The sequence below is a fragment of the Glandiceps talaboti genome, chromosome 10 (genome assembly GCF_964340395.1).
Source record: "Glandiceps talaboti chromosome 10, keGlaTala1.1, whole genome shotgun sequence".
NCBI classification, from domain to species: domain Eukaryota; kingdom Metazoa; phylum Hemichordata; class Enteropneusta; family Spengelidae; genus Glandiceps; species Glandiceps talaboti.
The window spans coordinates 11,225,001-11,251,645 of NC_135558.1; the positions used below are offsets into that span (position 1 = coordinate 11,225,001).

Here is a 26,645-nt window from a genome sequence, read left to right on the forward strand (position 1 = left end):
GTTTTGTTGCACCAATCACTTATCTATGGTTATGATCTGATAACAGAGCTGGAAAGGTCAAAGAGCAGTGACATCCACAAACAAACACACACACACACACACACAATTCAAAGGTCAATGATTTCAAACTACAAAATGATGCTTTGACGACAATGAAATATTGTGAATATATATTTTTAATGTATGACGTGGTGTGACACATTAAATGTACAACACAAAATGTCAAACTTTTTGTAAGTTTGCATTACTGCTAGTTTAAGTTATATGAAGTTGTACAATATTTTATCCGAGACAAACGTGCTCATTGGTTCTTTAAAAATGATGTCAATATCGTCAAATCTCATACATGACATCAGTTAAAAGCATTACATGCATTAGCTGCAACTGGAATGATTTTTAAAACTAACATATTGTACACCCTGCATAGTATGGAATCACCTGTTGTTATAAACATATTTGTGTAGCAGTACACATAGTATGGTACAATATAACCAATCAAAAATTTATTTTTGGGTCCACACCCAAAAAACAGTACCCAATGAATCATTCACTGGTATTTTAACTATTTTCATTGAATATATTTAGTTATTCCCCAATATTTTTGTCTTCATTCAGCCATGAAATATATGAATGACCTAAGCGTGCTTTGTCACTAAAAGTCACTAGACTCATAGTGACAATACCTTAGGTCACGAGTATTTTCCAGCTCAATGAAGAAAAATATTGGAGACTAACATAATTATACAAGTTCCAGTAATATCATTGAAAAATCAGGGAAAGTAATGGCAATTTTGAACATTTTGACAAAACAGAACCAGTGGCTTAGACACATGTTGATGTGATATAGATGTGTTTTGTCATGACATAAAATGACCAGGGTATAAATTCCATATTTTTTGTTCAACTTGGCTTGTGCATGGTATAATGATGGTTGTTTGATTTTAAAAAAATGATATCTTACTTACAGCTAGTGCAGGTTAACAAAATATATTGCAGATTAAAGGTACCATGTGCTGGAACCGCTGAACACTTTTTCCATAATATTAGGTGTACAGATTACTTATATAAAACATTTTGTACAAATGTAATTGGTTTTAAGGATACATGCCCCAAACTGTGTTGAAATACGTCTTCTGGCATTATTCATACACGACAAATCGTGAGTTGGCCTCAGGGCTGAAGGCTCCCTATAATATAAACACTGACTTTGTACGGAAAAGAATTGCATTTCAAAAGCTATAAATATCTCAATTTCTTAAAAATCAAACACTAGTTATTCAAAAATGTGTGAAAATTAACACATTGAACTTCAGTTGGTAGAGAAGGTGATAACATTTGCTTCACATCAACATTTGTGCAGTTCTCTGTATTATTTGAGTTGGGGTCAACCCCAACAAGAAAAATATTGCTTTAAAGCTACATCATATCAGGTTATAATCTGAAGTATTCTGCCAGTAACTACCGATGTTCAGACATTTTTAGTAATATATACATAAATAATTTTTTGTTTAAAATTTTGTTTGTTTAAAATATGCAATTTTAAGTTCCAGACCCTGCCCCTTTAAGATATTAGACAGTACTGTTTAAACACATAGTAGCATTGATACGCAAGAAATGGCATGATTTTGACCAAACCGTGTGAATTCCATGGTCCAGCATTAGTACTATACTATCAGTTAGTTCACTAGGATCAAATAGAATCATTCATTTATTCAGAACCAATTTGATTAATATCTAATGTTCTCACAATTTATTTATTTACTTCCGTTTCCTACTTTAATTTTATTGTTGTTTGTTCTTTTTTGTTCTGTGAGCGAGTGCCTTGTTCCTACATTTGACACAATACATGTACCATAATAGTTCATGTTCAAATTCCATGTGATGAGTTGATCTACTCAACCAATGAGAATGCGTAATAAGCCAAAACATATGGGTACAGTACCCCAGAATGCTCTGTTTGAAAAGACCTTGAGCACAGAGTACAGACAATGATATTATTGCTATTGTTTGGTGGTTCTGTTTCTTTCAATTATGATCATTGTGTTATACTGTAAGATGGATTCTAATTGGCTACATGTATGTATGGTACTGAACGTGAACTCCTGTGGTATTGAGTCAGATGTAGGTACAAGGTGCTCACTGACGGAACAAAAAAGATCGTAGGAAACACTAGAGAGATAAATAAAGAAATCGAGCCAAGTCCACTACAACAGATTTTACTCAGACTAGTTCAGAAACAAATTTTTCTAAGGTCTGTGTGACAACTATTTTTTTATTACACCCAAATGCTAATCCCATTCTGACACTAGACAATACCATATCATATCAACACAAAATACAGCCCTTCATACCTGAGTCTAAACAAATGATCTTTACAGTTCATCATATATTGCACAAATTTGTAAAGTATAAAAATATGGCCACCATTTAGCCATACATCATACATGATATATGCATAATATAAAGTCATGGAAGTACATCCTGCACTGTGTAGCACCTTTGTACAAGGTTTGAATGAAATTTAAATCTGTTACACTTATCAGGTTCTTATGGTATCTGAAATTTTCAAAGAAAGCACAGTTTTGAAATATGACCTGTAAGGTCAAGATTTCAGTTCCCAAGAAATCTTTGCTCATATGGATGACTTTGCCACTAATAAGGTGTAGGCATCCCTGCTATGGGTGTTGACTGTATCGGCAAATAAGGGTTTAGTCACCCCTGCTAAAATGGGTGTATATCCCAGCTAATATAGAAATAGCTATCTCAGTTAACATGGGTATAGATATCCCTGTAATATGGGTGTATGTTCCAGCTAATATGGGAGTAGCCATTTCAGCTAATGTGGGAGTAGCCATCTCAGCTAATATGGGAGTAGCCATCTTGGCTGTGACACAGGTGTTGACATCCCTGCTTATATAAGTGTATATCCCAGCTAATATGGGAGTAGCCATCTCAACTAACAAGGGTGTAAACATCTTTGCTAATATGGGTGCTAACATATCACCTGTAACATGAGTGTAAACCATTTCAGCAAATAAGGGTGTAGACATCCTTGCTTATGTTATGGGTACTGCCGTTCCGGCTAATATGTTTGAAGACATCTCTGACTCAGCTAACAGTGCAAACATCCTGACTTCTAATGGTGAAATATGCTAGCTATTATGGGTGTACACATCCCTACTAATTATATTAGTGTGGACTGTGTTGGCAAATAAGGGAGTAGCCATCCCTGCTTAATGAGTATATATTTGCTAATATGCATGTATATGTCTTTTCTTTTATATGTAGCTCTATACGAGTAACTATTCTGCAGAAAAGAGCAATCATGTATGATATGGAAAAGTTGGTCACATTCAAAGAAATTTGATTGAGTTGCATAACAAAGTAAAATGACTCAATGTAACCCTGCACAATCTCACATTTGTGCCATGTTTGTATTTCTTTGCCATCATGGCAGAGAAATGGCTATGGATGGACAGATGATCACTTCCACACTGATAATGAAAAGTGAATTTATATCAAAATCTATTCTTTGACTAACTGTAGTTAGTCTGTGATTTCACTTTGATTTGGATTTAATTTTGGCACATTTGTTTTCTTCAAAATGAGCTAAACAGCATTACTGTGTTAAGATATATAAAAACAACATATCTATTCTCAAGAAACTTCTAACCCTACAGTGCCTCTGAACTCTCCATCCAAGTGAAAACTGGCACTTTATAAATTCACTGATTGATTGATTGATTGATTGATTGATTGATTGATTGATTGATTGATTGATTGAAACAATGGAGTGTATTAGTTACAAGGAATCACCATTGTAATGGCCTGATAATTATTGTAATTTACAGACAGACTGACAGACGGAGGCAAAAAGACAATCAGAGAGGGAGGCAGACAGACAGACAAACAGACAGACAGACAGACAGACAGACAGACAGACAGACAGACAGACAGACAGACAGACAGACAGACAAAAAATTTCCCACAATGATGGCACTCTAGTTGCCTCAATAGTGTTAGTACAGTCGTATTCTGACCAGTGATAAAGAATCCATAGCACTAGTACTCTCATGACCTCTTTCATAGAAAATGAATATATCATTTCCATATTTGAGAGTGTTTTGGAAACTGGTCATACAACTATATCCACTGTAATCTGGGTTAATAGCTAACTTTCCAGCCCAAGTAGTTCCATTGTCATAACTCCATTGTAAGTTTAGGTTTACACCTATAAAAGACACAAAGAAGAAATTTAGACTTCATTTTTATGGACATGGCTCATTGAATGTTAATATATGCATGCTAGAAATCTACAGGCCCGTGGCAGGGTTGGCTTGTCACAGGCATACAGCAGGCCTGCCACAGCCCTGATGGAACAGGCCTGCATCAGCCCTCATGGAACAGGCCTGTCAAAGCCATGATGAGACAGGTATGCTTCTTCGATTTTCTAAAAAGTACAAAAGGTATGTAAAAAATTGTTCTTGAACATACAGAAGTAGACTGTAAATAAAGTGTATAAACACAAGGAGGATTTGTACATGGACAACAAAGTATTCAGACCCCTACCTGAGATAGGGCGGGGGTTCATGCACATTATGTGATTAAACTGATGCCTTTGCAAACTCGGGGGTGGGGGTGGGGGGGGGGTGTCAATGTATACTTACGTTTACTCGTACTCATTGGATTACTGAAGAACAAGACATCATTGTGATAAAGTATACTAGCTGCACAAACTGGTTCAATCAAGGCTGTATCAAAATATAGATTATCAAATGAGAACGTTTCAGCACCATCAAAACTTCGGGTAACTACGCGACAACTACAATGATAACGTCCCTGATTTCGCATATTGACCATGATGGAACCATCGGGAAGTTCAACTGGCTGTGGGAGAAAAAGACATGATAATAAGTTTGTGTTAGATCATAACAACATTTAATGTGTGTGCACAAGGTTCAAGGATGTCACATTTCTACATACTTCATATAGCTCAGGAAACCCTTTCTGGTTTCCTGGCTCAATGACTACCTGGTAGTAATACTACACTAGCCTGGTGTTAGTATCAGTATGGGGCAGGCAGTAACCTGTCCAGTTCCTACCATATACTGTTGAGGTGTTGGCACCAATCTGGTGTTCACATCAGGCTGGTGCAGGTAATAACCCTTCCAATTATTGATGTTTGCTGGTAAGGTGTGCCTGTCTAATATTATCACTGAGCTGACAGCAAAATTGGAAAGCTCCTTTTGAGTTTCCAATGTATCTAAACAATCAGAGTTCAAGTTCAAGATTTTAATAAAAGTGACTCTACAAAACAAAGGTCAATTCTGCAGTTAACATTCATTGACTAGCATGTACCAGTAAATTAAGTATTCAGTACACAATGCAATCTGATCATAATTTGATCTATAGGCATTAACCCCCCCCCCCCCCCCCCCCATAGACTCATCTTTTTTTCTGTCCTTCTGATGTATTTATGTCAAATGTAAGGTGGAGGCTGACACCAACCATACACAAAGAGAATGCAAAGGACAAGCACAAAAGACATGAAATGTGGTAAACGAAATCATAAATTGAATCTTTGCCTGGATTTTAATCAGACTGTGAACATTTGGGGAGACTGGTGTCATTCTTGATTTGATCTTAGTGATTGGTTTATACTATTTTTTGATAGGGGAGGCTAGTTATAGGTAGGGTGACAATGGCCAATGTAACGGTATGAATGACAAACATTTGACTGCCAACACAACAATTGCTTGTCAATAAATGTTATTGAGATGGGTTTTCAAGACCTAGTTGAAAAATACTACCGGTACTTCATGCTGATAATATGGCTACACAATCTCGGACAGTTTAGTTTTTCGACAGGAGTTTAGGATTCACTACCCATAGCGGGAGGAGCAATGTAGTGGGCAAAGTGAGTAGACTTTCTAATGAGTAGCTATTCCTAACCTCTTTAGAAAATTAAACAAAATGAAACTGGCTGTGATAGTTATGGTTATTGTTGATAGACTGTTAGCCTTGTTTGGTTCATTAGCACCCTGCTGCATTGGTCATGTCACCCTACCTATGGCCAATCTCCCCAGTTGAAAAATAGTACAGTCCATGTTGCTGTGGACAAATTCACAACAACACCAGTTTACACAAAAAGAAAAAGAATGATAGCTACACTTTGAAAAAGATCTTCCTCAACTAGTTGTGAATTTTTCAGTCTGTTCAACTCACAACACTATCGTTTCCCTACTCTTGGTGTATTCATCTCCTTCAATCCCTCTGTCCTACACAGAGACATTTTAATAGGAGTGATCTATAGCAGTGTTCTCCCCTGGATAAGGATGGTGGCTAATTTGCATGATAATTTACATATCAATAATATGGTAATTTACATAATGATTCAAATAATGATCAGCATATAATATACATGTCTTCAACATTGAAACATAAAATGTTTATTTAACACATATACACATGGACATTGGGATCAGCCAGTTCTCTTCATGTGAAAGGATTATTATGATTTTTGTCATTCAAAGATTACTAAAGCTCAAGGATGGTAGAACACTTTTCAAATGGTATAAACCTATCAAGCAGGGCAGCCTGGGTGGCAAGGATGCACCATGCTTTAGTTATACTAGTGGTTAGAACACAGCTATTGTTGTTAGTAATCATGCAGAAAGAAAAAGTTAATTTTATGGGGTTAATCACCTGGCACTCATCTGGTTCAAAATCTCCACTTTTCTTGGGTTGGTTGTACGGAATACTTTTAATCATACCCCCATACCTCCACGTATCTCCATGATCATCACTCAAAAGACAAAACACTCCGTCCCCACTAATTGTACCATGACCACATACAATAAGCCGACCCTTATGAGGCGCATACTTTTTCTACAGATCAAATGACAAACCATGCAAATTCATAAGTAAAAACAAGTGATCACATGATAGTCACCTGACATTCATTAGGAATGAAATCTTTGTGTCTGGTTGGTTGATTAAATGGTATAGCTTTAACACTGCCACCATATCTCCATGTTTGACCGTGGTCATCGCTTAACAGACAGGCCACACCCTTCGAGTTATAGTCATTGTTGATTGTAAAATGACCACATACTATCAACCGACCTTTGTGTGGTGTGAAACGTTTCTGTCATAGATAAAAATTATGCATTTCAATCATTTTTTTCCAAACACAATGATGAAAGTTTGACAATTAATATGTTACCACTATACTGAAAACAGTGCCAAAAAGTCACAGCACAAGTGATTATACTTTTTTTTCATTTATCGTTGACACTTTGCTTTCATATTTTATAATTTTCCTACTACAGGAACAGTTTATTTCCCTTCCCTCTGTCATGAACCCTTATCGTATACTTCAACTAGCAATTTTTATATTTATGTTTTTTAAAACAAGAGAAAATTCTGTCCATTTCGTATGATGATGATTATTTATTGTACCATAGTTGTAAGCTAGCCTAAGTGAATAATCCTGTCATGAAAAAAATTCAGACACATTCTTTGTATGATGTATTTTAATAGTCACGGAAAATGCTTGTAATATTACAGGCCTTGCTTGATTTGTAGTACCCATTATGGCATACAACGTTGTAAGTATCTTCCAATTGAACAATACAAAATATTGGAAAGTAATTTTATTATAATTGCATTGGCTTGATTTTCAAAAATTGTGTAAAATAATGGTGATATAAATTTGATTTTGATAATTATTTTGACGCTGTAGAATCGACATCATAGGAGTATGTTATTTATTGAGACATAGAATACTAGTAACCAGAATCATAAAGCCTGTATTTTCTGTTTGACTATGTACAACTTGGCTTGTGTATGGTATAACAGTTGTTGTATAATAATGGTGGCAATCCTACCTGAATACCATAGCCTGGTCCAGGAGCAAACATCTTGGTACCAATTTGTTCTGATATGTTGATAGACTTACTCCAACTGACACCATCATCTAAACTCTTAATGACATGAGTTGTGGAAGTACTGCAGTCCTTGTAATGAGCACACATAGTGTACATTATAAAGACAATATCTTTTTCATGATCTGCAAGTATCACTCCGAGATTCAAACCATCTGTGACAGAACCGTCATCCAACAAGAAATCTTGAGACTTCCATGTGTAACCTACGATTGAATATTGAAGGCATATAGTTTTAGATCAAGGATGACACTAGTCTGTAAGGTACGCCATGACAAGGTGCCCTCACACATCAGCCAACCCCTCCCACAGGGTGAGAGGAGGCTGGTGAGGGTGGAATGTCATGATGTATCTTACAGTCTAGGATGACACTGTCATCCTATTAACACCTTAACAATTATGAATTGGTCCATTAATGTGACAAAAAAAAAAAAACATCTAAATTCACACTTCACATTTTAGGGGATGTTCAAAGTAATAAATACAAAGATATGACATGATGATTGAGGAAAGAATTTCATGATGAACTTCATGACTTTGTTTTAAAACTTTTAGATGTCAATAGTAGAATAACTGCAGGAAATCTGGCTTTGTATGGCTTATATAATGTTTTGTATAACAACATATAATAGATTGACCTTCATTTGAGGTGACTGGTGAACTGTTGGTGTACTGGGCATTGTGGATTTTATTATCTTACTTTGAGTGAGTGTGTGTGTGTGTGTGTGTGTGTGTGTGTGTGTGTGTGTGCTATTGTTTTTTTGTGTTTTTTTGTATTTAGTTTGACAGCTGTCATCTCAATTACCTCTTGTGGGGATGAACAAAATGGTCAACTCTGTTAAGGAAAAAGTGAATTTAGTTGAACTTGTGTATCTGAACTTTTCCACCCCCACCCCCACCCTCATCTACATGAGTGGTTTATGAAGCCATAAAGCTAACCTATGACTTGTAACTGGCAAAAAAATGATGAACAGTTACCTGTATCTAGGGACCTTCTAATTGCCAGAAACTTTGCCCCAGAATCACCACTAGGAGATTTCCTGGCTTCTGACACTGCTATCAAGGTACCCCTCGGAGTGGAAGTAATAATTGGTATCCTGTAGAGGGACACTTCTGCTTGCTCTTTGATCCATAATAACTGTTCTTCAATCACAGTGGGCGTTACCTGTCATACACAAAACGTTGATAAAAAATTTAGTTTTTCTTTTTGAGATCATTCTCGGGCAAGGAATTCCAAGTTCAAAGTTTTCTGAATCTACTTGAAATACACAATCTACAAAGAGGTAGTCAGTGAAATTGTACTAAAGTAAAATTTCATTTTAAATTACCACACTTTCTTTCTCTGTGAAATTAGAAATTTGAATAAATTAAATCACAACATTCATGTCTACTGTTGTGTTAAGCATATCAGAGACATATTACCTATTAGTTTGTTTGTTTGTTTGGTTTTTTTTTACACTACCAGTCATCCACGGAGAAAGTGTCTGTTCTGGTTCGATTCTAAAGAACCTGTTGTATTGATTTGGGAAAAAAATTCGTACATAGCTCTGGTGTAAATCATAACAATACCGTACAGGAACTAGCCTATGGATGTATATGCTACGAGGTTCGACACATCTTCCCTCTCCGCTATCGTTCCTTATAGCTGCAATAATTGTAGCGTTTTGCTGCAATTTTGAGTGTTTTTTCGTCTGTTTTGGCGACTTTTTAAGTTTTGGTGTTTAACCCGCATCAAACGTTTGCACAGTCAAACACCACAACTTCAAAAGTCGCCAAAACAGACGGGGAAAAAAACCCTCAAAATCGCAGCAAAACGCTACAATTATTAAGGGAAATCGTGTCGAAACTCGTAGCGTATATCCAGAGCAGAGCTAATTTCCTACAATGATGACAGTCATACGACTCTTACGAGTCATATGACTCTTGACTAGACTATGAGTGTTATGACTCACAAGGACACTGAGATCGAAAATGTCTACGTAAACAACACAAAAAGTAAAACTCACATTACGGTACGCAGTAAGAACACCTGAAAGAGCGAAAGAAACGACCAGTAACGAAATTATTGGGGTACACACAGGAGACATAATAAACTCGATTCAAGTCTCATGCAGTGCAGTATTGTTGTGTATGTTGTCGATCGGAACCTCAGAATCGATCACCTGACTATCACATGATACAAAAGGGATAGGGTCACACTCCAGGGTCACGTACACATTGCCATGTTGACTTTTGAGAGATAGACCTACTGCTCTTACAATAACTGCCGCTTGGGATCTCAACATTGTGTATATGGGTGTATGCAATGAAATGAACTATTAACTTGTAAAAAGAAATGGCAATTTTACACCGTGTCACTATGCTAAAACCCCATGGTGGTGGAGAAAAGACGCGGCGAGCATACCAACTCTGAAGAGGAATATCAAACTTCCGGGTACGTTGACCTTACTTCGCTGCTCACTTCGTGTTGCATGTATTTCTACACGTTTTAGCCAAAAACATCTGCTTTAGTAATTCCTAACCCATTCCTGGATTAAATGAACATACCAAGATGCCGGTTACAACACGATTACAAGCTGCTGCTAAAAAGAAGCAACGCGAATCGGGGATAACTGACGGGGGTGATCTTGGGACCGTTGATGGTGACAAAACAAACAAACGGGTCAGACCGGCTGGAGGTCGAAAACCAGAGAGTGGTGGAACGAAAACCGCAAATTCTTCTCCTAACGACAAAGAGTCGACAAAAGAGATCCTGGGTAGTAAACTCTTGCAAACCACCCCGATCTCTCGTACTCCAAGTGTGACAACTTCTACGGAATATGAAACATATAGTGAAAGCCAATATTCAGAAGAAAAAAGTACTGACTTGTCTGAATCTGATTTTCAAGATGATAGCGAGGACTCTGACTATAACGAGAACGACGATCAACTCCAGAAAACAGAAAATGGCAACGAATTAAGACAACGCTATCCATCAGAAAAAATTGATTTTGAGTATTCTGAAAATGAAGATTCCATGGTGATGGAGAAAGATATTGAAATAGCTACTAGAGAACTTGACAAAGAAACTGAGAGACAATCAGAGGGCCCTTCAGTATTTCTGACCCTGGGACCGAACTTTTACTTCTCCTTGATAATGACAGTCTTATTTTTTGTTGGTATTTTGACGTTCTATTTGTTTGCTATCTATCCAGTTCGCAAGACAGACCATTTTAAAGACAGAGCGAATGTCTTAGACACCAACATCAAAACATTGAAAGTTAAGTATGGTGGTCAAAGTCAACGGTTTTGGTCGACAATCCATGCACCGCTACGTTCAATCGTCACTGGTTCATCGCGAGGCCAACCAGCAGTCATTATGATAGCCGGTCTAGTTGGGACTGACACTGCAGACAATATTGCTAGAGATGTTGCTAACAGTTTTCCTCCATCAAACGGTAAAGCTGTTGAAATTGATAGTGAGGCTTTGGTGAAGTTACCATCATCAGATGACGCGAAGGAAGAGTTGGATACATTGCTTGAATCTGCTCTTGGTGGGGAAAGCAAAACAGCAGTTGTCTCTCACATAGAAACCTTACCACTCAAAGCCTTGTTGATTTTCTACAAGTACTGTGATAATGAGAATGCTCCGTTTAAACAATCTGTAATCATCATGACCGTCAGTTTACCCATTGAACTTTATGAAACAGAAGAACAAGATCGGGAAGCATTCATAGAAAAGTTCCTCATTGACAGTTGGAAAAAAAAATCTGCTGATGACATCAGCATTGATCAAATCAGTGCTCTTTTTAGTAGAATAGCAAACTCTGTCGCCATCACAACACTTGACCCAACTCATCATGATACAGGAGACAAAAAAGATTCGACTGAACAACTAGTACTGTACGAAGATAATCTTCACACCTCACTAGACTCTGTCCAAAAGGATGTAGAACAAGGTACTGGTGACAAAATAGTTTCAGAATCATCTGAAAACTTACCGATCCAAAGTCCAGATGAAGCAGCTTCAAAAAGTGATGCACGTCAGGAAATAGGTGACATAACTGTGGACTCTAATGTGAAGCAAAGTGGCAAAACTAAAGATGGCAAAGATATTCCAGATGCCTCTCCAAGAATGAGCACATTAGATAGCCCATCAGCTATTGAAACTGCTGGTGACACCTCTACTGAGACTGGTGAGAGTGCTGCACATGCAGATACAAAGGATGAAATAGACCCGACTGAGTCAGTCAATAATGTAAAATCTGAAACCTCCATTGACTCCAATGGACAAGAAACAGAAAAGGTTTCTGACAACAAAGTGTCTTCAGATGCCAGCCAACATACAAAAACATCTGAAAGCCAGCCAGCTATTCAAAATACAGAGGAGTAATATAAGATATGCATGGTTTGTAAGAAAAACAATGTGATGATAATGTTTTTAGTTTCAAAGCCATTTCTGGCAGCAGAAATGTAAATTACTCATTTGTAAGAAAAATAATATGATGATATTTTTTTGTTTTCATTGCCTTTTATGGCAGCTTTATGTTGTAATGCCAAGGACCATCTTCTCAGAATCTGCCTGCTGAGGTCTGATTCTCAATCCTCACCAAAAGAGAAATAATAAAATGTAGTAAATGTAAATCATTCAAGTGCAAATAATCTTGCTGTACATTTCATGTAGCTTGTTAATATTGAACTTTAAACGTGTGTATATAACAGATTTTGAAATATTTTTGAAACTTCGCAATAACTTTAAGTGTATTATCATTGTATCAATATTTCATAGTTTGTTGATATCAAACTTTGAACGTGTGTATAAAGCTGATTTGAAATTTGAATTTTGTATGAAGTATAAATTTGTTATTCATATCATGAAACCTTTGTAATTATCTTCCATATGTAAATATATATTTTAAATTCTTATACCATTTGGGAATAAAGTATAAATGCACTGGTGAAATACTCCTCTAGCTTTCTCAATAAACCATTTGAAAATGCAAATTAAGGCCACCCTTATATGACATTACTTTTTTTAAATTTTATCTGCATTTATATATAACAGACACATTTGAATGTGTGACCATGTCTGTGTGTGCACGTGTGCGCGCACATGTGAGTGTGTGTGTGTGCACATGTGTGTGCATGTGTGTGACCATGTGTGTGTCTGTCTGTGTGACTGTGTGTGTGACCATGTGTGTCTGTGTGCATGTGACTGTGTGTGTGTGTGTGTGTGTGTGTGTGTGTGGCAAACTCAAAAATTTCTTGACTAATTGCTTTGGTAATTGGAGTGGAGACATTATTAAGGGTGTGTGGATGAGAATTTGTTCAAATGAAAATGATCACGTGTGATTTGGGTAAAGAAAAGACAAGTTTTGGTAACATCTTAAAAAATTCCTCAGCAGGTTGGAAATTTGATGGGATGTCCTTAGGGATGTGTAGATGAAGAATTGCTCATGACAATGATCCAGTAAATCAGTGATTTGAAAATAAGGTATACAGAATTTTTGATAAAAAAAATTCAGAAACAACTGGACAGATTGGGCTGAAATTTGGTGAAGAATGTTTCGTTGGGTGTGTAGATAAAGACTTTTTGATGTATAAGAGACTAGCCATAAACAGTATTATATGTCAGATAGCCAAGGCTCTGGGTTATGCTATTTAATACCACCAGGTTGGGCTTGCTGACCACAATATAGTAACTGCAGTTACAACAACAACAACAACAACAACAACCCCCCCACCCACCCACACACACACATACAAACTATTTTAGAACTCGCCAGCTGGTGACAGTAGAAACGTGCACATGGTTTGTAATCAGTCTGTTTTTTGTCGTTTTTATTAAGAACTTATCTATCTCATTAATTATCCCTGGGAGTGGAGTAAAGACTCAACGAGCATATTCATTTACATTTCTGGGTTCATGACACTGCGACACTGCAGTTGTGTTGCATGTCATTGCTCCTGCTACCGGCTTTGGTCATTTAAACTGTTATCATATCGTCATGTCTGCAGTTAATCAACAGACTGCAACTCTACAAGGTCATCAAGATGAAACGGAGAAGACAAAAACTGTCGAAAACAGTGACAAGAGAGCAGAGACAGGTTGCGACAGACAAGCAGACTCTAATCAAGAAAAACAAAGCCCTGAATCTAAGCCTCCACCTTTTAGGCCACCTTTGCACCCTGATGGAATGAAAGCAGCAGACCATGATGCTAATAACATGCAACAGACAGGTGCCAGTATAAGCAGTAATGGAGGTCAAGTTCCCGAAGCTTTTCAGAATCAAACTGGAAGTGATGCAGCGACGACCAAGGAACCTGCGAATTCAGTTGAAACTAGCGCCGCAAACAAAGTAGCCAGCCCATCAGCTATCGAGACTGCAGTAGATGACACCACGATAATTCCAGACACCAGCCAGAGCACGGGAATGTCAGATAGCCAGTCAGAAATTCAAATGACAGAAGTTAGAAAGGCCACTGAAGTGAGACAACGACCCAAAGGAAGCCAACAGGGTGAGTCGGAAGACAGAAAGTCAGAAGTCATGGACAAACCACAGGAAGATAAATCTGATGGACGACTTTTCCCTCTAAACTTGGGTGTTAATTTCTACGTCTCTGTAATAATGATAATATTATTCATATTCTTCGTTGGCATGTTGTATTTGAAAATGTTTGCGAATCCACCAGAGCCCGAACCTCAGACTGAAAATCATGACACGACTACACCTTTGGATGGAAATTCACATTTGATTGACATGGTGACAGTCTTAGATAATAATATCAAAACACTGAAAGATAAATACAATGGTCAAAGTCCGCGATTTTGGTCGATTATCCATTCATCGCTACATTCAGTCGTCTCTGTCTCTTCACCAAGTCAACCAGCTGTTATCATGATCGCCGGTCTAGCTGTGGCTGGTACTACAGATAACATTGCTAGAGATGTTGCTAACAGTTTTCCGCTGTCAACTGAACCAACTGTTGAAATCAGGAGTGAGGCTTTAGCGACGCTATCGCCGGACAATGCTAAGGAAGAATTGGATACATTGCTTGAATCTGCTCTTGGCGGGGAAAGCAAAACAGCAGTTGTCTCTCACATTGAAGCCTTACCACCCGAAGCCTTGTTGATTTTCTACAAGTACTGTGATAATGAGAATGCTCCGTTTAAAGAATCTGTAATCGTTTTGACAGTCGGTTTACCGAGTGACTTTGACGATAGTATCACAGAGAAAGATGAAGGTAGCATAGAAAAGTTCCTCAGTGAAAGTTGGGAAAGAAAATCTCCAGATGATATCGGTATCGATCAAATTGACGATCTTTTTAGTATAATAGCTAACTCCGTTGTCATAGTAAAACCTGTCAACAGGCAAGATGATTGACGAATCGTTGCTGTGGTCAACCGAAGATCGATGATTGACGTCTCTTTAACATTTTTTGACAATCATAGTGCAATACGATGTTACGGCAGCTTTTTTTAGACAATTTGCGCACGCGTGTCGCCAAAAGAACTATTGGTTAAATTTTAGTAATTTCATACCATAAATTTACAAATTTGTTTATAATCTAGCATTCAGGTGTATTTTATGTCTTGTTAATGCCATTTTTTGCCTCTTTTCGCAAAGAATGTTTAATTTCAAAGGTTTCTGTATGAATTAAGATATTGGAAAGTAATGTATATTAATTATAATATAATATATTGATATGTATTTTGACAAATTGAGACAATTTACCCTGCAACGAGTTTGACAAAACAATGAAATACTAAACCCGCGAAAAAACACCAGTTTTATTACCTCCCGTAAGGGTACGGGAGGTATTAAAAGGGGAAGGTGTGTGTGTGTGTGTGTGTGTGTGTGTCTGTCTGTCTGTCTGTCTGTCTGTCTGTGTCATCATTTTTAGCACAACATACTGAACTGAGGTTCAGTAGTGCTATAGGGATCGCCCGGCGTCTGTCTGTGTGTGTGTGTGTGTGTGTGTGTGTGTGTGTGTGTGTGTAAACAACTTAAAGTCAAAAACTGCTGAACCGATTGCCATGATATTTGGTTGGTCCATTACCTTTGGTGTCTAGTTGGGAAATTGTTCAAATCAAAATGATCGCATCACGGGTGTACATGTGTGATTTGGGTCAGAAAATGTGATTTTTGGTCAAAAAATTTAAACTCAGAAACTACTGGGCAGATTGGTGCGAAATTTGGTGGGAAGATTCTTAAGGGGGTGGAAAGTAAGATTGTTCATGACATGATGATTCCATCAGTGATATGCAAATTAGGGCTAAAAATGTGTCTTTTTGGTTAAAAATCTATAAATCCAAAACCACAGAGCAGATTGGGCTGAAATTTAATGGGAATGCATCTAGGGATGTATGGACAAAGATATATTAAGCATACAATGATTCCATGAGTAAGTAGGTGTAAGAATGTTCATTTTTGGTCAAAAACTTATATCTCAAAAAGTACTCGGTCAATTAGTCTGAAACTTGGCAAGATGTTTCTGAAACTGTTATTCTGCAGATCTTCTTCAAAACATTTGACAAAATTGGCTCTAGCGACCATTACCACGCCCATAGCAACAGCCAAACGGTGGTGTATTTCACAAAGATAACAACAGGGTTTAATAGACAATTGAATAAACATCCAAAAAATGTATGTAAATTTGCATAGCAACAAGACCACGCCCATAGCAACAGCCTAATAATCACGTATATTGCAAAGTTAACAACAGGAATAGAAAGACAAATGAATAAACATTCAAAAATTGTATGCAAATACCCTAGTAACCATGACCACGCCCATAGCAACAGCCAAACGGTGGTGTATTTCACAAAGATAACAACAGGGTTTAATAGACAATTGAATAAACATTCAAAAAATGTAAATTTTCCTAGCAACAAGACCACGCCCATAGCAAATGCCAAATGATCACGTATATTGCAAAGACAATATCAGGAATTCATACACAAGTGTACAAAAACATACACAAATGTATGCAAATATATCTAACAACATGACCACGCCCATAGCAACAGCCAAATGATAGCATTTATCGTAAAGATAGCAACATGGTAGGATAGGCAACTGGATAGTTATTCAGCAAATGAACACCTATTGTTAGCATGGACTAGCATATGGATAAACATTTTTAAAAACTACAGTTGTACTACAACGCCATTGGCGCTATTTTTTAAAAATCGACTGGCTCAATTGTAATGAAATTTGGGATATATAATCTTTAGGGTAATAGCTAGACCTGATTAGGTTTTGAGCCAGATCTGTTAATGTTTAATTAGAGAAATTTGCATATTAATGAAATCAACTAATTAGGCAATTTTAATCATGATTGTGAAAAGAATGGGCCCGAGTTTAGTTCCCTGTGGGACACCTGCCCGAATTCCTTTCCAACTGGATAGAAAATTCCCTATTTTAACTTGTTGTCGACGCCCAGATAAAAAATGCGCCACCCAATTCACAATTTTGCTATTAATGCCAAGTTGTATAAGTTTGGCTATTAAAATGTTATGGTCAATCTTATCAAATGCTTTACTAAAATCTAGAAAGCAGATTCTAACCATTTTACCATGGCTTTCGAGTTGTTCAATCCAGCTTTGAACCATGTCTACAAGGGCAAGTGTAGAAGAAGACTTTTTGGTACATGCAAATTGCTTTGTATCTATTTTACCAACAATCTCTCGTTTCAGCCACTTTTCGATCAAACTTTCCATTACCTTGGCAATGCTACTCGTCAAGGAAATGGGGCGGAAATCGTCAAGAGACAGCGGGTTTGATGTTTTCGCTAGCGGTACAACCGTAGCATCCTTAAACTGTTGTGGTACAACACCTTCTCGGAATGACGCATTAAAAATATCAACTAGAGGTTGTGCAAATTCCTCTGCGAATTCACTCAAGAGTTTGTTTGAAATATGGTCGGGTCCCCCAGCTTTGTTTGAAGGAAGACGTTTCAGCAGTTTAACAAGACCTTGATAGGTAACAATAGGAAGAGCGTCATCCTCAGGAAGATCCTGCACACAACCAGAAAGGTTGAGGGGAACATAGTCCTTAGTGATGTTAACAAAGTGACTATTAATGGCATTAGCTAAGTAGTATCTGGTTGATGATTCATTCAAACTTGACTTGTTTTTGAGAAGACTCTTATGGCTCATTTATAAGTTAAACACTTCATGGGGGCCATGAACTGTCAAGCTTTGGATAAACGTAAAATGATGTAATGAAAGATAACAACAACTCTCTGCAGTTGTATTTTCAATACTTTATTTAACATGGAGAAAATAAATAAAAATGAATATGTAATATATATATGTGGCTAATAAAATATATAAATACATAAAATATATCATCTGCTTCAGTTTACACTTTGTAACATGTATTGAAGTTCACTTGTTTGCAATGGTCCTGAGTCCTGCTATAAATAGTTGTCAGCATGTCAGTCAATATCTTCACATTTGACTTTATGTAGAGGAAGACTTTCATCTTGTACAAATGTGTAATTTTTCATCTGTTGATAAGAGAGAACCAGAAATTTAAATTAGACATTGATTCCAATTCAAATCACTGCTGAGTAATTTCATGGGACAATTGTGGAAACTGTTTCAAAACAAAACAAAAATATAGGTGTGCGTGCAAAGTCTTGCATATGAGATAAAATTAAAGTTTTGATGTGATGGAACAAATCAGGTGATTTGTTACTAATTGTCAGTCACGGCCAACAAACAAGAAACCCCTGAACATCAACCAAATAAGTGTGCTGATTAGTATTTCTTCACACTAATACATGTTAAAGAAATATCGTTTCAATGGGTACAAAATACTTATTTTCACCAAATACCATATCACTGTTTTATCAGCATAAATATTGATTCTTAGTATTTCCAAGTCACAATAGTACCCACATTTGAATTTATATTCTCAACAAAAATATTTCGATCAATTTAGAACAAATTACATTAATTACAATCAATTGAAATCATACCCTTTAGCACGTTTTTTTGTTTATACAGAATGTTATTCCTTAGTTCACAACCTTACGTGTTTTAGCCAGTTATAAAAGATAATATACACATTTGCCTATGTGCTAGTCGTCGCCTCGCTCCGTAGCACTGAATACACCCGTACTGATAGGAAACTGTGACTTGCTGTGATGTTGCGAAATAATCAGTACATCGGTTATAGTATTGCTCCGGTTCGGAGCAATGCGACGACTTTCGTTTTAGATAAAATGTAGCAAAAAAGGCACGAACGAACGACTATCGACAGTGTACTAGTGACAGTGTAGTCTCGAGTCCCAATCAAGTAGCATAGCATGCATTGTGTTGAGAGGTGTTCAGTTTGGCAATTTATCCTTTAAAAAATTATATTGACAGTTCTTTTTTATCCAGCATGTAGTCAAAATTTAAAACTGAGAAAGAAGAGTACCATATTTACTTTGATTTTAAAAGCTCAGCCACGCCGAAAACTCCCGTAAGCCACGAACCATACACGCCGTAGGGTACGATTGACCATTGAAGTGCTCGACCATGTACACAGGAAGTTAGGCGTGGAGTAATGGATATAAGAACAAACGCGCGTAACCTCTGACACTGAAAAGATGACATCATCGATCCTCTCATTGGTACCCTTACAGACATAGAAGTTACAGATCCGACAAGCAGACACGTACACAAGTTGTAATCATTTCGTCTGCACACAGCGCTAACCAAATGATAGACACTAGCTTTGTCTCATTGCAACAGACATATGGACCCTTTAATTTCAATGGCTTGTTAATCAAACAAGCAGACAATGTCACAACTTTAGACATTACAACCAAAAAAACACCGGTGAGTTTGGTTGGTTGCTTATGGTAACCATGCAAAGACTAGACATGCAATGAATAACCACGACACGGACATCAGATGCCATAACTATACTGTTTACTGATCGAAGACTACGTACACATTACTGAGTCGGACAGTTACTGTTACATTATAACTTCCACCAGTATCAACAATTACCAGATTTAAACTGAATGCCTCCCGTAAGGGAATCACTAATTATGCAAATAACACATTAAACTAAAAAAAACTATGGTAACAGGCTTTGTTTTTTGGACAAGCGTGCTTTCTTAGGTTAATGTATGTAAGAGTGTATGACACTGCTTAATTACTGAATATCGCTCATTATTCAAAATACTCATAAAGGAAAAATTTGTAGCAACAAACTTCATAGGACAGGTGCGTATTATTATGGTTGATGTACGTATCATATTATACAAAATTTGAAGCTTGCATTTTTAAGATACAACCTAGTTACCTAAAATCATTAATTATGCAAATTTTTCATTAAAACTAAGCTATATAAAAGATTTTGTAGGACATATCCGCTTTGTTATGGTTAACGTATGTACTAAATTGTATTGAAATTGAAGTATGAAGTCTTAAGATATAGCCTAATTACCGAATATCATTAATTATGCAAATTATTCATTAACACTGTAAGGTACATCAAGTAACTTTATAGGACATACACAATTTGTTATGGTTAATGTATGTACTGAATTGTATTGAAATTGAAGTATGCAGTCGTAAGATATAGCCTAATTACAAAGAATCATTAATTATGCAAATTATTCATTAACACTGAAAGGTACACCATCAAACTTTACAGGACATATGTGATTGTTATGGTTAACGTGTGTACTGAATTATATTGGAATTGAAGTATGTATTCTTAAGATATAGCCTAATTACCGAAAATCATTAATTATGCAAATTATTCATTAACACTGTACGTTGCATCAACAAACTTGATAGGACATATGTGTTTTCTTATGGTTAACGTATTTACTAAAGTATGTTGAATTTGAAGTATGTATTCTTAAGATATAGCCTAATTACCAAAAATAATTAATTATGCAAATTATTCATTAACGCTGTAAGATACATCAACGAATTTTATAGGACAAATGTATGTTGTTATGTTTAACGAATATACTAAATTATATTGAAATTGAAGTATGCAGAAGTTTGTATTCAAGAATGTATAGAATGCTCACATTTTGTATTCATGGATGACACCACTCTATCTGAGTGTTTCAATCGAAGTTCGTCCTATTCTGCTATGCAGTTACAATTAGACAGGGTGAACAACTGGTCACATATTAATAACATGAAATTAAACCCCAAGAAATGTAAAGAAATGGTTATGTGTTTCGCAAAAAGTGTTACTGATCCCCAGCCCCTCATGCTCGATGGTATTTCCTTGTCATCAGTTGAAAATTTTAAATGCCTTGGAATCACTATTAATAATCAGTTAAAGTGGGAAAACCACGTTAATGAAATTGTTACCAAAGCTTCCATGAGATTACATATTCTACGGATATTATGTCGGTTCGGTGCTAGCGTAGAAGACCTCAAGCTCATTTATGTATCCTTAGTTCGTTCAACTCTTGAATGTGTTGTGTGGCAGGGGGGTCTAACAGAAAAGTTAAAGACGCAAATTGAGCGTATTCAGAAACGGGCCTTGCGGATAATATATCCTTTTTACAGTTACAATGAATCACTGTCCTTGTTGAATCTCGATTCACTTGAATCTAGGCGGAAACAAATCTGTCAAAAATTTGCTAAGGATGTAATTCAGTCCAACCACAAACTCAACTATCACATCCCAACTCCAAGTAATCATAACTATGCAACCAGAAATCGTAACCGTGTGAATTTTTCATTTCGCACAAAACGCAAAGAATGTAGTCCGATAGTGTACTGTGTAAATTTGTTTCGCAATAGGTAAAGTGTTTACTACATGCTTTTCCTTGCGTTCTCGTGTTTTGTGTATTTCATCTGTAAATTGTGTTTTGGAGTTCTGTGTCAATTTTATGCTATTGTGGTTTTACCATGTGAGAGATTCCTTTTTAAATTGGTTTTGTGTATTTCTGTAATTTGTGTTTTGGGTTCTGTGTAAATTTTTATGCTGTTGTGGTTTTACCTTGTAGAGATTCCTTTTTAAATTTGATTCAATTGTATATGTGTTTTTTTTGTAACTCAGTGTAATTTGGCCTTTTGGCCACAATGGCTGGGATTAATAAACCATTATTATTATTATTATTATTATACTTCAATAGAACAGATAAGCCAATCATTGAGGAACATGTTTGGTATGGTAATATCACAACTAAACTTTGTGGTACCTACATTGGCTGTCATTGTTACATGAAATAGATTGCACTAATCCTGGTATATGTTACAAGGACATAGTCAAGATCAACCTAGTAAATAGTCCAAGCTAGAAGTAGACAAAAAGAAGAGATTGAATTTTGTGTTACAAACCACCAAATATGTACAGAAGCTTGATAATGTTCTTTCCTGGAGAAGATTTATGAAGTGAGTTGAAAAACAGACTGTCCTTTTGTAAATGTATCCATATGGGACTGTTGTGATCACAGCAACTTAAATTTTATATTGAAGGTTTATTTCTGCTATCTCAATAGTGAGAAGGTCATCGACTTCCTCATACAATTCAATGTGTTTTTCTTTTTTCGCCTATTTTGTTTCAACAAGTTTCTTGTTTACTTCTAATCTGTATTCATCAATAGCAGTTAGATCATGAGGGTTGTCGACTTCCGGATGTAAATCCATCTATACACTTGTGGGACAGTCACAGAGAGCCTGATAGCTATAAAAACAAAACAAAAGAAAAACATTTGTATGGATCATAATAAAATATAACCATGCATACACAGCAGATAAAATTAACTAGAATAAATTTATAGAAATAACTAAGATGATACACATTACAAAATGACATTACTCAAAGTAAAATTCTGTTAACTTTGTCTTTGGAACTCGGGCAAATCTGGTAACATAATGTGCTGGGTATGATGGTTATCAGAGTACTATCAACCATATCTGTTGTTGTTGTTGTTGTTGTTACTACTATTAAAATTATCACATCTTGGATTACATTTTGTTTTATGGCCTGGTTTCAAGTGCATGTTTACTATGTCAGATCATAAGCAAGTGACACAAAGTAATAATAAGATATTGCAGTACGTGATATCGGAAATATGTCTCACATACCCTCTTACACTAGTCTCAATTTTGATATCTCCTGGCTCGATTTGCTTTGGCTCTGTGGATGGTGCTAGTAAGACTGACGATGATGCTGTCGGACGAAAAAAAATTCATTAGTACTCTATAGACCAATATTGAAAGCAGCTGGCAAAAATTGACACAATAATTTATCTGTAACAGTTACATTGTCATTACCTACCAAGTGTCAACATATGATTACATTTACGATTGTAAATGCTTTGCATACGATGTACGTCTAGTCTACGTCTACTCTACGCGTCTAAGGGACCAGTCAGTTTCTTCGGCCTGGGGGGGGGGGGGGGCGGTGGATTGGTAGGGGGGGGGGGGGTCACCCTGTTTTTGAAATTGGCAGTGGGGGGGGGGGTCATGCTGTTTTGAAAATTGGGGATAGGGGGGGTCATTGTGTTTTAAATTGTGATGGAAGAAAAAAATCCTTTCTACAATGGCACATAGCCTTGTCTGAAATGTGGTACATGTCAATATTTGTTCTTGTCCCTGTTTCTTACATGAATTCTTTAATATTACTTATTAGTTCAAACATAACTATACATATACATATACATGTATTACCTAGCTACCACACTAGTTACAGAACATGTTATGTAAATGCTTGGCTGTTTCACAATCAATGCTTCACTTATATTGCAGTTTGGGGCAAAAGTGAACTTGTGACTTGAAGGTTTCGTAATGGCAATTTTCATAGATAGTTTATAAATGAAGTTAATCTAAATTGTTCTACTCGTCATGTTATTGACACTACAAATCACCACATCTCATCAGATTCCAGTTTCTATTATACACTAGGTATGACCACCTAAAGTTCTCTAACATACCGGTGACTTTATTATACATATATTAATGCCCCTATACTAATGTTACATGTCTATTTATGTGATATAGGAAACTCATTTAAAACGTACATTTAGGTTAGCTTTTCGAAGCTTGGAAATATTACCTCAAAGGTTATGAATAACCTAAACATTGCCTTAGTATCTCAAGCAAAAAACTCCATATCTGCCAGGGGGAAAACCCCAAGGACTTCCTCACCCCCAGAGGTCACTCATGCATTCAACCAACAATCAGATGCACCAACAACCTTTTTACTGTCATAATGGTATTAAACTTTTCTTAAATATTTTCACCCTATTCTAATTTGAGATGATATTGTCTTTTCAAGATGTGAAATGTTTGCCAAGATAGTCTAAAATTGCCTTAATCTCCAAATCTCCCCTACCAATGATACTACCATTAGATGTGCTGACCTACATGTATATAATGATGCCATTTAACTTTTTAAGAACATATTTCAACCCTAAGTGTAAGTTATAAAGAATAGTTTCTGATACTTGCTGTCTTGTAAAGCATGGATTAAGTTATTGCTTGAAGGGTCTAAATAGCGTAAATATTGGCTATAAGAGTAAAAATCCTAGAGGGAGACCTCTCAGACCCCCCGCATGAGGTGAACATATCCCAGTCTCAAGCTCTTCCCCTCTTACTGTCAAGATGCTATCAAAGTATATTTCAAAAGTATTTCAACCCTATGTAGTTGTTTTTTTACATGTTGGTGTTGTCTTGTAAGGCTTGGAAATTATTGTCTGAAAGGGTCTGAATAGTCTCAAAATTGACTTTTCAGAGTTAAAAACCTCCTGGGCTTCTAGGAGGAGACCCCCCAGGACCCCCCATGACAGCTGTACATATTCCCTTCTCAAGCTTTCCCCCTACCTTTCACTGTCAAGATGCTATTAAACTCCTTTTCAAATATATTTACCCTGTGTAGTCAATAATTATAATTATGATAGTGCTAACCCGGGATCTTATAAAGTAGATGCAAGACAGTCAAGCAGTCCACACTGAGTCACGATCAAAAAATACCTGTCACTCATGCGAATATCATATATGGGGGGGGGGGGGGGTCATCATGTTTTAGAATTAAGTGATAGGGGGGGTCAGCCTGTTTTGGGTTTTACAGATAGGGGGGGGGGGGGTCAGTGACTTTTGTCGGCCCGATTTAAGAATCCACCCCCCCCCCCCCCCCAGGCTGGAGAAACTGACCGGTCCCTAATCCATTTACTCACGCATAAGCTTATATCCGACGATCGATCGACAATGACCACACAACACAACGAAGCTTTCATCCACATATCACGCATGTAAATAAGGCTTACGTTACCGTGATTACGTTTTCCAGAAATTCGTTTTAGAACTCAGATAGCTATTCCCTCACCAAAACAAATCTACTCCAAGAAAGTCAACAGGCGCTAGGCTGACAGTGACAAACAACGTGTCACACATAGTACACAGTGTTGAATACGTGGACACTCTCGCTCTGATCACCGAGAATTTACACTGCTCCCGAAAAAAACGCGCCCCATCGCGCCCCATTGTCTGACAAAATTATGACCCCTCGTTGTAAAGCTTGGAAAATCCTCTTTCAGACTGACTACAGCGATATATGCAAAGGAAAACCTCTAAAAAGACATTTAGTCTTACATATGTACCCATGAACTTAGCACGGACTTTTGAGCAAAATCTGACCTCGCTGCCAGACAGATCAATAGGTCAAAAAGGGATGATAACTCGTACGAGCTCGTACTTACCGCTTTCAGCAGTTGCCATCTTTCTTCGTACGTCGTATAGTGGCACGTGTGGCATGTTTACATCCGAAAACTACCGAATCTTTTAAACAAAGGGCGAAACTTCTGCCGACAAGTTCCGAAGACTTGGGGAAGAATGGCGGTGAGCCGTGCTCATGAATATTCATGATATTTCGTGACAGTGAACTGTCCATCCCGATGACATGATCAGTAACTTCGCCACGCCGTTTTTCCCCATTATCTTTAGTGACAATAGTGTATGATTGTAACATGAGTCACGGGCCATTTCCATGTCGTACGATAACATTTTTTTAGTGCCTTTCACATGTGCAAAGAAAATTATACTATTGACGGAGAGAGAGAGAGAGAGTGTGTATGTATGTATGTATGTATGTATGTATGTATGTATGTATGTATGTATGTATGTATGTATGTATGTATGTATGTATGTATGTATGTATGTATGTATGTATGTATGTGTGTGTGTGTGTTTGTGTGTGTGTGACCGTGTGTGTGTGTCTGTCTGTCTGTATGTCTGTCTGTGTGTGACCGTACGTGTGTGTGTGTGTGTGTGTGTGTGTGTGTGTGTGTGTTTGTGAATGGCAAAGTCAAAAACTGCTTGACTAATTGCTTTGGTATTTGTGGAGACATTACTAAATAATAACATAGTGTTAGCACATACAATAATAGTAACTGTACATAATAAACTATTTAATGCACATAATAACATAATGTTAGCACATACAATAATAGTAACTGTACATAATAAATTATTAAATGCACATAATAACATAGTGTTTGCACATACGATAATAGTAACTGTACATAGAATAATACAGTATGCACATAATAACTTAATGTAAGTACATAATAAACTATTGAATGCACATAATGACATAGTGTTTGCACATACAATAATAGTAATTGCACACAGTTTTTGCTTTCCATAGTAATCAGTCTATTTTTTGTCGTTTTTATTAAGAACTTTAAGCTATCTCATTAATTATCCCTGGGAGTGGAGTAAAGACTCAACGAGCATAT

General features: G+C 36.8%; 2 protein-coding genes and 1 long non-coding RNA gene across 4 annotated transcripts; 1 reads left to right on the forward strand and 2 right to left on the reverse strand.

Annotated features, from left to right (window-relative positions):
* Positions 1-193: 193 nt before the first annotated feature.
* LOC144440837 (sialidase-1-like) lies at positions 194-10,086 on the reverse strand. Of its 2 annotated transcripts, none has more exons than XM_078130254.1 (6): positions 9,953-10,086; positions 8,925-9,111; positions 7,890-8,152; positions 6,706-6,888; positions 4,668-4,887; positions 194-4,231 (listed from the first exon to the last, which is right to left on the reverse strand). In XM_078130254.1, the coding sequence occupies exons 1-6, from the start codon at positions 10,031-10,033 to the stop codon at positions 4,020-4,022; spliced, it is 1,146 nt and encodes a 381-aa protein (XP_077986380.1). In that variant the 5' UTR covers positions 10,034-10,086; the 3' UTR covers positions 194-4,019. The 2 variants fall into 2 exon arrangements, with proteins under 2 accessions (XP_077986380.1, XP_077986379.1); XM_078130253.1 differs by lacking the exon at positions 6,706-6,888 and adding an exon at positions 6,953-7,147.
* Positions 10,087-10,257: 171 nt separating this feature from the next.
* LOC144441084 (uncharacterized) lies at positions 10,258-12,744 on the forward strand. Its single transcript, XM_078130614.1, has one exon. It carries the CDS (start codon positions 10,498-10,500, stop codon positions 12,316-12,318), a length of 1,821 nt encoding a protein of 606 aa, XP_077986740.1. The 5' UTR covers positions 10,258-10,497; the 3' UTR covers positions 12,319-12,744.
* Positions 12,745-21,965: 9,221 nt separating this feature from the next.
* Positions 21,966-25,771, reverse strand: LOC144441462 (uncharacterized). Its single transcript, XR_013481242.1, has 3 exons — positions 25,608-25,771; positions 22,996-23,080; positions 21,966-22,591 (listed from the first exon to the last, which is right to left on the reverse strand). It is a non-coding gene; the product is annotated as an uncharacterized LOC144441462 (long non-coding RNA).
* Between the last annotated feature and the right edge of the window lie 874 nt (positions 25,772-26,645).

Coding starts and splice junctions, on each gene's coding strand:
- LOC144440837 (XM_078130253.1), bottom strand. CDS start 10,033: ATGTCTCCTGTGTGTACCCCAATAATTTCGTTACTGGTCGTTTCTTTC. Junction 8,153..8,924: donor TAGAAGGTCCCTAGATACAG/GTAACTGTTCAT, acceptor ATTCAATCGTAG/GTTACACATGGAAGTCTCAA. Junction 4,888..6,952: donor TCATTCCTAATGAATGTCAG/GTGACTATCATG, acceptor TTTCTCCCACAG/CCAGTTGAACTTCCCGATGG.
- LOC144441084 (XM_078130614.1), top strand. CDS start 10,498: ATGCCGGTTACAACACGATTACAAGCTGCTGCTAAAAAGAAGCAACGC.